The sequence below is a fragment of the Hyalella azteca genome, unplaced genomic scaffold, assembly GCF_000764305.2.
Source record: "Hyalella azteca isolate HAZT.00-mixed unplaced genomic scaffold, Hazt_2.0.2 contig7483, whole genome shotgun sequence".
NCBI classification, from domain to species: domain Eukaryota; kingdom Metazoa; phylum Arthropoda; class Malacostraca; order Amphipoda; family Hyalellidae; genus Hyalella; species Hyalella azteca.
In genome coordinates, this window is record NW_025937608.1 from 130,467 (window position 1) to 143,144 (window position 12,678).

The following is a 12,678-nucleotide window of genomic DNA, read 5'->3' on the forward strand; positions in this document are numbered from 1 at the left end:
TCGGTTGAGCGAAAAGTTAGGTTTGGCATTTAAAGCAGGCCGTAGGCCAGTCGCCGATTCTCAACATCGCAGAACATTAACAGCATTTTGTGGTCTCGAACTCGCAACTCACTGCTACAATTCTGCTGTGCTTAACCGCCCGGCCTCCTTGCCGATTCTGGCCAGAAACTGGCGCACAGAGCTGGGATCGAACCCGCACCTCTCTGCTCCAATCGTGGTATTCTGAACTTTGACCACTGGGTAGGCGAGTTCGGAAAAGTGTCGATTCAGTTACAAATAATCAAAAGAATTATCTAGGTAGAATGAAACAGTCTTGTCTCCCTAGGGGTTTGTTCTACTAGAGTGTATGGCTGGTTGCGACTGAGCACGATTGGTCATTTAAGAATAGAATAGAAGTGTCGGCACTGAAGAAATAGGCCCCTGGCCTGTTGACGATTCATGAATTTTTCGTGACTTGATTCACAAGGGATCCGGCCTTTGGAACCCGATCTTTCCATATCTGACGATTGATTGAGATAGCTGCTGGACTTATTGCCTGGTCCGTAATTTTTGACATTATTTTAAATATTTTATGATAGCGAGTTATAAAATTTTCATAGTATTATTAGAAAGTGAATTTATTGTCCCTCGTCATAAACCAAGTAAGCTGTGCAAATACGAATTCCATCCAATACTGGATGTATTTTACTCACAGCCATTGTGTTCGTTGATAGTACCTAAATTTACATTTCTATGTTTTTTTAATTACCTATTAATTATTTTTACCTGTGATTCTTAGAATTGTAGTCAGAAAATAGCACTTAAAGATCTTGAACAGTCACCGTGGGTCACTTCGCACTTCACCGCGAATAAGTGGACGAAGAGCGCAGCAGGTTGAAATTGTCTCCCGACTATCTCGTGTTGAGTAGTCAACATTTTTGTTGAACACAAATTAACTAACTAAAATCATTCACGACAGTGAAGCGTTCAACCACCAACTGGAATGACCACGCAAACCAGTTGTGGTACGTACAGCACAGTTTCGTAGCCGCTACTACAGAACAGCCATCGATGAAGAAGATACAATGCAAAAACACTCCGCTACAGAGATATTTACCAGTCAGAATATAATGCAAAATGAAAAAGGAAAAATTAAAGTCAGTTGTACGAAAATCACTGATTTGTACACAGAAATAATTGTAACAAAAATGAAAGTGTAACAAGTCACGTACACTACTTGCGCACGACTCAAATGACGTATTTATTAAACTCATCGAGTTTCACGTCAAAAATAATTGAACATGCTTTCGAACTAGCCATAGAAAATGTTTTAAATTATCCTTAGAGGATGACAAGCCAATCACAAGAAAATTGAAAAGCGCAATTGAGCCAGAATTTGTCCATTCTTTACAAGTGACTAATGGGGAAATTCTCATGACGAGACGAGCATGATTCTCCGACAGAGAGCAATTAAACGCGCGAGAGTCTAGGTAAAGAAAATTTCGCTTTCGGCATATGCTATTAGGCTTAATTCACTCGACCACGAAGAATGACATATTGAAATGAATAAATATTATTGAAGGGCATTTTAAAAACAAGCGACTTACTTTCGTACATTTTGAAGACAGGAAGACATTATATTTGAATTTAATTTCACAGAACAAGTGAGACTATCAGAGTTATTGACGTTTTGAAGCTTACTGTTCAAAATATATGAATAAATAATGTATTATGTACATTACATGATGAGGAATGTAAGCCATTTGATATAAACAAGACGCAATATAAAAATCGAAGTGAAAGAATTACCTTAAAAAGCGCTGAAACGCAAAAGCGGTGCAATATGAAATGAAGTTGTTCCTCATATTCCTGCTAAAGAAACGTCAGAGGGAATTGTGAGATTTTCCACTAAAACAATGAGCTTCGTTTACAAACTGACAAAATATAGCTGGAGAAGTATGAGGATAAGTAAGTGAATTACTTCTACATGACATAGATGAACCGAAGTTTTCTAGCACCAATACGTGGATAATAAATATAGTTTCGTAATTTGCAAATTAGCTATGTAATCTTCCAACCATTTTCAAATTACGAACTGTCCCCAATTTATCGTTGGAACATGTCCATATACGATCCCTTCAGGAATTAGTGAAATTTTTTCAGTTCCCCGTTGAATAGAAAAATATCAACACAAGACCTACTGCAAAAATAACGAGCAACGTTCAAGGACCTTCGCGTACATTGTGTACAACCACCGCAAAACAAATGACTTTCGGCTCAGCTTCCTTGAACACGTGACTGCACCCTCTGCATTAGCGAGCTGTGACCTGTTCAAACCTCGCGTTTCCAAACTCTATAAGAGAATGGAGTCGTCATAGAAGTCTTCCTTCTCATTGGACTCGAATAGTACGTACAATAACTACAACAATGTGAGCTAAAACAGAGGAATAATAACCGAGGCATTTTGAAAGCCTATTTATTCTAGCCGATGGAAAAGCCAACTCCGAGCTTGAATTTGTTTTTGGGGTGGTTGTGCATCGCGGAGAGAGTAAGACAGAACGGCAGAGGGGTCAGTTTCTTCTCCATGACGGCCCCTACCGTACCGTTGCTGTCGATTTTACCTGACATGTGGAATAGAAGTGATTAGAGAAAAATGATAAAAATCAGAGTTAAATAAGATGCTGGACCTCTATCGTAAGGCACAAAAACCTCACGTACCACTAATAGGATAACTTTATTTCCATCATCCTATTCGTATCAGAGTAGAAGAAAACAGAAATCCGAATGAATGAATTCTACATGACATAAAGTCCACCTTAAAGGAGTCCCACTAGAAAGTGATAACCTTGGTCTTGGAAGAGAGACCTGCCAAATAACACATTATAATTCAATTCTAGTACTAAAATAAACCACAAACAGATATTTTATTTTGAGTTAGGAAATTGATGGACAACTCATAAATCGATAGGAAGATAACGTTACCAAATTTCCATTCATGATACACACTTCTGCACGCAAAAATCCAAGTACAATGAAAGAAGTAAATTTAGAAATACTTACACAGCGAAGCGTTACTCACCCCTGAAAGTGCAATTGGCTTTAGGGATTTCCACTTGGAAGCCCGAAGTGGCGACAGACTCTTGCATCCTGAGGCTCGTCTCGAGCTCAGTGGCAATTTGCAAGTTTTCGCTGCATTTTTGATGGTAACACAAATGCAGACCGGCGCCACCTAGCGTGCCCGTGGCTGTGAAGTTGCTCCCTGTAATAGTAGTTTATAAATACGTTGCAAAATGGGAAATATATGCAAAGCATTTGCATAAAATGGCGAATTTCAGTTATTTTATACTTTGACTAGAAATAGTGCCGGTAATTGTACAGATAAAATCTTTCGTCTGAGATGTGAAAATTCACAGGAAAAAATATGAAACAGCTGTGAAGTACACAAATTACACAGCCAACTCATACCTTTACTGAAGAAAAACAAACAACTGTAGATGATAACTACAAGTTTTGAATAAAAAAATGAAGACAAAAGAGAATGAGATAAAAGATAACAAGAAGTATCCTTCGTTCGGCTGATGAGGCACAAGCATACAACAGTAACTACACTAGGTATCGTTGTAAAATTATATAGGATGACAAAGGTTAAGAAGTAATACGGCCAATCACGGACAAATTTCAGGAGTTCATTTTGACGTTATAGTTGTACCTGAATACCGGGCTGCGATAGAGTGCAAGGCGATCTGCCCGCCTGGAATTTGTGGTCCATATTGATATGCAAGCTCTGACCCTAGAGCAACTTTCGCCGTAACCTGAGAAATGTAAATGCTATTATAAACGTAAAACAAAGACAGTGATGTCTCAAGTAAGTAGTGGAGCAGTAACATATCTAATAGAGCAGTGATAGTATTTAACAATAGAGCAGATTTAATCAAGAGTTAAGGTAAGAAGAGTTCTCATATCTTTTCCTTTCACTTAAAATAATAGTTAGAAAAATTTAATAGGTGTTATGAAGGAAACTACTACTGCTATTGATTTCAGATTGATGTGCAAATTGTGTTTGGTCGATTTGTGTGACTGAATACTGAGTTTACGATTGCTGAATGAACCATGCACTCACTTTTCAGAAGCTAAATTTTAATATCAAGGTCATCCAAGTATTTAAATCTAGTAACAAGAGGTGATCAACCGTTATTCACTGTTATTCAGTTAACATAGTTTAAACCTTAGCAGACAGTTACTTATGCATAAATGGGTCGTCTGAACACAATTTTTCGAGCACCACAAAATAAAATTAATCCAATTAATCCTTAATACTTTGAAAAAGCATATTAGAATCATTTGAAATTGCTTCGAAAAGAACTGAAATATTTGTGCATGACAGAAGCCTGGCTTGTTTATACCTGCTGTAAGTAATGGGCAACGGCCAGACCAGTGCCGTTGAGGACATCTATGTTGCCGAGAGTGAGGGACGAAGTGCTTGTCCTTCCTTTATAGTCAGTTGTGAGCTGAGTGGCCTGCCACTTCCCTCCATCAATCTGCAATTTCAGAAGCAATCAATGACCTACTTAAAGATTTATGATAGGAAAGTAGAATGATGGCAATCATGTAAAGATGAAAATAGTTAAAATATAGTTGAAATACCTATAGGTATACCACCAAAATTAATTAATAACGGTGGGTAAAATAGAGAATTGAATTTAACACTAGTACGGTAAGTAAAATCAAAAATAGAATCAAATGAAAAGGACATTCGAATATTTTCATGCTTAGTGGAGAACAGACACAAAATTTGTAATCATAACGGCGAGTTTTTCATATAACTTGAAAGCAGGAAATATTCAAATTAGAATAGGTTAGTGGGAAATGGTATAAGCCTGAACTCATGGCTCACAGGCCACCAATGGACAGTTTTTGTCAACCTTCAGAAATTGTCCACGTTCCTAGGAGTGCAATAATGGAGTATCATGAATGCCATAAACAACATTAAAAATGTTCATTTATTCCACTAAATGTCAAAGAATTTAGCAAGTTACAGAGAGCGCTTCAGGCAACGAAATTGACCTTAGCCAATGATTTGCACATTCTCAACCGTGAATCATAGTAAAAAAACGTTTAATTCGAAAACAAATCAATAGATATAATTGCAAATTTTATTAACCAGCAATTGCCATTTATACTTTTACTTTAATGTACATATTTCAGCTTCTTCATATACATTATTAAAGCATATAGGATTCCCATAACCATCATGTAAAAATTACATGTAGAACTAATCCTCCTGGACCCTTAAAAATAATATAAATGAACTGACCTGAGCAACAAATTTTGTCCTGATATTTGGACTTAATTGATGTATAATGTTGGCGTTGAGGTTTCCAGATGGGTCAATATCCCCCACCAATATAGGGTAAACTTCAGTAGGGGAGACCTGATCACCCAGGTAAGTTGCACCAAATCTGGAAATGAAAATGGATTATTTCCTTCTAGCATACAACATAATTCTGAGAACTGCGGTCAAACTGCAAAAATGCTTTCCCAATTAAAAACTTTATTGCAATAAATATTTTTAAAAATGAAAAAATCATGATAATGTGAAGGATTGAGCTTCAGTGAAGGAAGAAAAATGGTTACAAACAGGATTCCAACCTAAACCATTTATAACTGGCCATTACATAAGATACAATCACACAATGTAAGGTATGCCATTTACCATTTTGTCACAAAAAAGTTCTAGCCAATCTAGAACCAGAGAACTTTAAGAAATGAATAAGCTGTTGCATAATATGGTGCAAGTACCACATTCATTTTGCAAAATGAACCTTTGCCAATGGAAGAAGTAATTAAAGTTATTATAAGCTTTTACAGGTTACATTTGACCATTACTGGATCTTTGCAATTGATTGAGAGTTCTCAGAAGACAAAGAACATAAGAACCTTCAAGAAACTCATTTCATAGTATTGCAGATATTTGTTCAAATTTTCATTATATCAATTACAAATTGATAAACAAGACATTTTAATTATTATACTGGAATAGATTAATATTTAAGGAATGATTGCTATAATTTAAGGTGGAATAGCATGCCTAAATATTTTCCCATGAATGCATAAGCAGCTATGTTCTGGTGGTGAAGGATATTGGGTAGAACAGACAGTTGCAAACAAATATTTGCTAATCGAGAATTAAATAACAAAGAAAAAGGCCAAAAAAAATCTTATACAAAAAAAGATTTTGGATTCCAACTCCATAGTCATTTCAAAAACCTAAAACACAAGTACTAATAATTAGCAAACTAAAATACACATTGAAAATATTATAACGTAAATTGTCAAATTAAAACAAAAAAGAAGGAAGTAAACATGAGCAGACAAACCTATTTATATACAATTTTGTGGGAATATGAACTGTAAGCAGCATTTAAACTAGGCTTTTTTTTAAAACGTACAAGGACTTTAAAATTTGCAGGTCAAAATAACCAGTCGTGAAGGTTGAAACTCTAAAATCACTATCAAACACTGGGAAGTTGTGCTGCTCAGCATGAATGCATACTACTGAATGGGGGGGGATGCGCAAAAGGGTTTACAGTTCTAAAACATTTTCCTTTATGCTCTGCCAGCCTAGTACAAAAATTGAGTGATGTTATACCAACATACACAAATGCACACAACTATACTGATGAATTAGGGACAATTGCATAGAAACAGGGAGTGCATGTTTAGACTCGAAAAAAAACACTAATTTTAAAAAATTAGTACTTTCAGCCATTGTCTCCAAAGCCAAACCATAGAAAAGAACAATGAACAACATTCCTATTATCATGTTCAGGAACAACCTCAGAATATGGCTTAGACAAAAATTTTTTAATTTGAGTATGTACCAATAGCGACGGAAACCCATTTAGTGAAAAGATGCTGAGTAAAAATTCAAGTTTGGAATGTTTGGCAAGGAAAGTAAGAGCAAATACACAAGTGGCAATTTATTGACATTTGGATCCCAATTAATTTGAAACAAAAAGTACAAAACCTAAGAAAGTTGGTGCTTAAGCCAGCAAATATCAATTTGCTGGCTTAAATTTGCACCAGCTTTTTCATTTTTTTTTCACTCAAATTAGATGGGATTCAAATGTTAATACACTGCAGCTTTAAAACTTTAATATTTGCTCTACTTTCCATGCCATGCACTCAGAACTTGAATTTTTATGCAGTATCTTTTCACTAAATGGGTTACTGAACTGCAATTGGTAAATACATTCATGTCTGAGCAATATTCTGAGGTTCACGAATGTGACAATAGGAATGCTGTTTATTGTTCATTTCCTTTCTTTGGTCTGGCTTCGGAGACTATGGCTGACATTTTGTTCTCTCTAAATACCTCCCAAATGTAAATCTTCATACATGGGTGAATAATTTTTTTATCAGTTCCTTTTTCAATTATCAAGATAACACTCCCTGTTCCTATGTGATCACCCCAAGTTTATCAATATAGTTGTAAGCATCTGCGTTTGTTGGCATGACATCACCAAATTTTTATACTAGGCTGGCAGAGCATAAAGGAAGGAGTTTTAGAAGAAGGTTTTTTTTAGAGGAAGGAGGTTAAAAAAAACCTGCTTGCGCATCCCCCTCCTTCACCAGTGTGCGTTTGTGCCAAACAGTGCAACATACCCGTGTCCAATAGTGATTTCAAATTTTCAGCCTCCACAACCAGTTTTTCTAACCAGGAAATTTTAGAAGCCCATATAAATTTTTAAACAAAACTAACAAAAGCTTTGTTTAAATGCTACCTACAGTTCATAACTCATTGAAATTGTAAATACATAGATTTGTATGCTCATATTACCTCATTTTTATTCATTTTCATTAAAAAATTTATGTATTATAATATCTTCAGTGTGAATTTTAGCTTGCCAATTGTTTAGTTGCTAATTGTTTGCTGCCCTCTGAAACATTTTATGGCATAAGAAATGGTGAATTTTGGCCATTTTGGCTTTTACATCCTTGATAAACAGGCAATTTAAGCAATCAAGTGACTTAATTCTTATACTTGCTAATGAAGTACCTGTAGCCTGGAGGCTGCACTGTTGAGAAGTTAACTGTGTGTGACACTTGGAAGTGATTACTGAGTGCTTTATTGAGGAGGAATTTGCCTCCTTCAAACACCATGGGGAAGACATCTGTAACAAACAAGGTTCATTAGCCAGCAGTCCAGCTGCTGAATTGCTCAGCATCTACATATTTTACAAAGAATTCTATATTAACAGATCTTTGCAGTGCAATTTGAAATTGAAGACAATCAAATATTTATGAGGACCTAAGCAAGTATATACTTTTAAAGCCACTTACAGTTTTTTAAAAGTACTCATCAAGAACAAATAAGAATACCTAGGTACCTGGGGGTGTGTGTGGATCAGAAGGGATGTGAGAAAACAAAGGATGCAAATTTAAGACTGGCAAATCAATGGTTGGGTGCGGTATACTTGGAAGTGCAGCAAAAGTGAGAGCAAGTAAGCATGAAGTATTGAGGGAAGTGAGGAAGAGTGTGGCAGTTCCTACTTGCCAGAATTATGAATAAATTGGATGTGATAGCATAAGGTGATGGTGAGCTAGGTAAACTATAAATGGTAGAAAACAGAGTACATAAGATTGGCATTAGGAGCCCCCAGGTGGACTGCAGTGGAGGCCATGAGAGGGGACATGGGATGGAGTACCTTTAACCCATTAATGACGAGAATTATTTTCTGATTTTTTTTTCGGTTCCTTGTGAGAATATTATCATTTGTGATGGAAATAAGCAAAAAGTATGTTCATATTTTTATTTTTCGTTGTATGTGAAAAATTATAGCTTGGTTCCATATGGAACCGCTCGGCATTAACATAACGTTTCTTCAAACAACACTTTTTCCGATAATAAATCAAGCAAGGTTGTTCATCTGTCTCTTATACACATCTTGAGCAACAAATTTTGTCCTGATATTTGGACTTAATTGATGTATAATGTTGGCNTTCTCTCGAAATCTTAATTATTTCATGTGATGATTTGCCAAAAATACAACTAGAAAAAAGTGACTCGGATGAAAAATCGTATAGTGTTCTACGTACGTACCTAATTCCAAATATATCAACTTTCGGGATATATACTCCTAACAGCTCTAAAGATAATAGTTCACTAATAAATAAAAGAAAAACTGTAGATCTAAGATCTAAATAAATAATTTCTAAATACAAACAAGTTTTTGAAATACAATGCGTAACTACATGTATATCACAAAATAATCTACTGGGAAAATGAGATGACCGGAATGCTTACACTACTGCTGAGAGGTTCCATTTGGAACCAGGCAAAATATTTCATGATCTAAATGACTTTAGAAACATTAAATCACGTAATGCCATATACAGCATTAAAAGTACTATCTTTATCGATAAAATTCTGCATCTAACTTATAAATAATATATTCTTAGAACGAACTACTTACCTTTCTCTGCAATGATGTCAAGCCCTTCTGTCTGACACCCGGTACTTACAATCTTTTAATGTTAACTGAGCAGGGAGTAGTCGGCGCAGCTGAACTAAACGTTGCCAGATCACTTACAAGATGTGTATCAAACCTACGCATCCACTAGTATATTGATTTCACCATACAATTTTATTATGAATCCATTTTTTTCCGCTGGTTCCAAATGGAACCGCTCGGCATTAATGGGTTAAGGAGAGAAGAATGATAGTATCAGTTTTGAGGTATAAAGTGAAAATAAAAAGTGAGACTGGAGCAAATGGACCATGAATGTTGGGCACAAAAGATGCATATGTGGAACATAATGGTGAGCAAATAAGCATGTAGATGTCATACATTGAAATGTAAGTATGGTATGCATGAAGCATGGGTGCGTCAAGGGCCTACTGGGCCAAAGGATAAATGGGTAGTGATAGTATGGGGTAACATTGGCATAGAGTGGGATGAAAAAAAGTGGAAAAGAGAAATAAATAAGTGAGTGAAAGACTATGAGCTAAAGGTGTAGAGGCAAGGAATGGAGGGAAAGAACACTTTTAAATTGTCTCAGATGACAGCGATGCCAAAATATGAATGTATGTTTGATGGTAGTAGAGGTGGGGACCTTCCATTTTGTGTTAGGGCAGGGGCACTTGGTGTGAATAAGACAGGTGGAATGTGTGAGCGGACAGGTGTTCCACCTGTATGTGTGATACAGGTGGAATGAGAGGGGAGAAGACAAATGTTTTATGTGTGATGCCAGGGTGCAGAGGGTGCAAGCAGCATCACCAATATATGGATATTTAGCCCAAAGCATTGCCAGCCATTTTCAAGATGTGTCGCTGAGTAATATTTAATAAGAAAAAACTGCTAACAACTTTGATAGTATATCCCATACTCTCCACGCACTGCAACACTTATAACTCAACACGTATACCTCAGCAGGTATCTGGCAGTCAGATGAGTGGTGCCATCTACTGAGAGATCAGCAAAGAAGAGTGAGGCTTGCACAATTCTGTCACCCAGACCACCAAGAGCTGTGCTCATATCAACAAAGCTATTGTGAACCCTACATCCTAGCAGCTGCTGCTTAGTACTAAAATTATTATAGTTCTCTTTATTTACTGTATCTGATGCTTGCAGTTTTTCAGATTTTCAACTATTTTCTAAATAGTTGGCTGACAACAGGTGAATATCTGGAATGCACTAATTTAAATCCAAATGTGTCAGCAAGATCTTCTGAAGGCATAAATTTTTCTGCTGATGCGTTGCCAAAGATCTTGCTACATTCACCCACTTTCTGCACCCTGGGCGAGATGGGGATGAGAAAACTTTGGAACACATGTTGATAGGATGTGGAGCATATGATCAGTCTATAATGGAGACATTCACCCACTTTCTGCACCCTGGGTGAGATGGGGATGAGAAAACTTTGGAGCACGTGTTGATAGGATGTGGATCAGTCTATAATGGAGACAATCTGTCTATAATAATAGACAGATGTGGATGGAGGTGATTCTGTCTATTATAATGGAGGTGAGATGGTGATTCTGAACAAAGGAGGTGAGATTAACAAAGTGGGGTGTGAGAGAACAAGAGAAGAGTGGATGGCAATGACTGTAAGTCTGTCTGAGGGCACAATAATATCTAAGTTTGAGAGTGTGAAGAATTTGAAGAAATATTTGGAGAACATGTCACACGTAAGGTAGAGGAGGATGACAGGAGAGGGGTCTTGATGAGTGGAGGGTTAAGAGAAGAGAGGGTGTAAAGGCAAAAGTGAGAGGGGCCAAATATTTTATACTTTTATTACATTGTTTCTGATTTCTGTTCAGATGATGACATCATGACATGCGTAACAGAATGTTTTAGTCTGTTAGGAATCAGAATTGCTGTGAAATGCTGTTGATTGAACTTTTTGTTAACTGCCAAATGTGAAGTGAACTTGTAATTTTTGATGCTAGTAAAAGATTTTTATGCCGCATGAGCGACCAATCTAAAGGTCTTGACACAGGTCAGTGTGCACCCAATTCCAATGTCAAAGTTTAACTTTAGGTGGCTAAACTACTCTAAGCTATATGCCCAACCATAGTGGCAAAGCAGAGAGTTTTTTAGACTCTCCCTTAAGTTCATTTTTGAGTCCTATAAGTAGACCAGTAAAGTATCATGGATACCAGCATTATATTACATAAGAAATTGGTTTAGGTCTTGAGTAAATGAGGAAATTAGAAATGAACTGATTCTAAAAAATCTCTGGTTTGTCACTATGTGCCCAACCAATAAAAATGCCCAACCTGGGCCAACCAAGCCATGAAATTTTAAGTTTGTAGCGGACTAGCGGTAGAGCTGTAGCGGCAAAACCTTGTATCACTAGGTACTTTAATATGCAACGGTCGCTACCGCTACTGCTATAATTGCAAAAATGTAGCATCGCTACCGCTACTGAAAATGTAGCATGCTAGCCTACTGCCCACCTCTTTTCATTATAAAGCAAGATTTATTTCGACCACTGACCAGAGTTTTTCAGCTTTTGTTAGAAATAGGGAGTAGAAATGGCATCACCAGATAGTAAATTATCAATCTAAATGCTTCGAAAACCATACATATGAGAAGCAAAATTTCAAATTCACCTAAAAATGCAACATAGGTAATTGGATTAGCAATAATTTTATATAAAAATCAATTATGCTAGACTTTTTTCAACAAATAAGTTATTCTCTCACTCAGTCTGTCAGTCACTGTATCAAAAAATTATTTACATTGGTCAACATGGCCATACAAGTGAATTAATGGATAATACATTTATAGTATATTTGGTATTTGCATAGAACAAACGTACCAGTGCATTGTTTGTGCAAGTCTTCCATAGTGCCAGGATTCTGAATCCCATTATTATTTGACCCTTTAGACAAGGATCCTTTTGATTCATCTTTAGGGGGTATAATAGGGGGAGACAATGGCACATCCATGGGAGGATTTGGAGCTGAATGAGCAGAAATATTTCCCATTGTATTTACAATTTAAAGCAAACTATTTACAGTTGAAAACGATGACTAGCTGGGAGGGACAAACTCCAACCGTTCCATCGACACATGGACTTGCCGGTCGGTGATGGCTAACAAATGCGTGGTTTTGTTACTCTAAAATAATTGATTGGGGTATATGTTGAAAAATATTTACCCTAAATCATATAGACGACGAGACAATATGT

General features: G+C 36.5%; 1 protein-coding gene across 1 annotated transcript; it reads right to left on the reverse strand.

Moving 5' to 3' along the window:
- Window positions 1–1,144: 1,144 nt before the first annotated feature.
- Window positions 1,145–12,599, reverse strand: LOC108680899 (mitochondrial import receptor subunit TOM40 homolog 1). The gene is made up of 7 exons (XM_018169826.2): window positions 12,307–12,599; window positions 8,039–8,153; window positions 5,294–5,438; window positions 4,383–4,517; window positions 3,689–3,791; window positions 3,059–3,238; window positions 1,145–2,600 (listed from the first exon to the last, which is right to left on the reverse strand). Exons 1-7 carry the CDS (start codon window positions 12,473–12,475, stop codon window positions 2,461–2,463), a joined length of 987 nt encoding a protein of 328 aa, XP_018025315.1. The 5' UTR covers window positions 12,476–12,599; the 3' UTR covers window positions 1,145–2,460.
- Window positions 12,600–12,678: the final 79 nt, after the last annotated feature.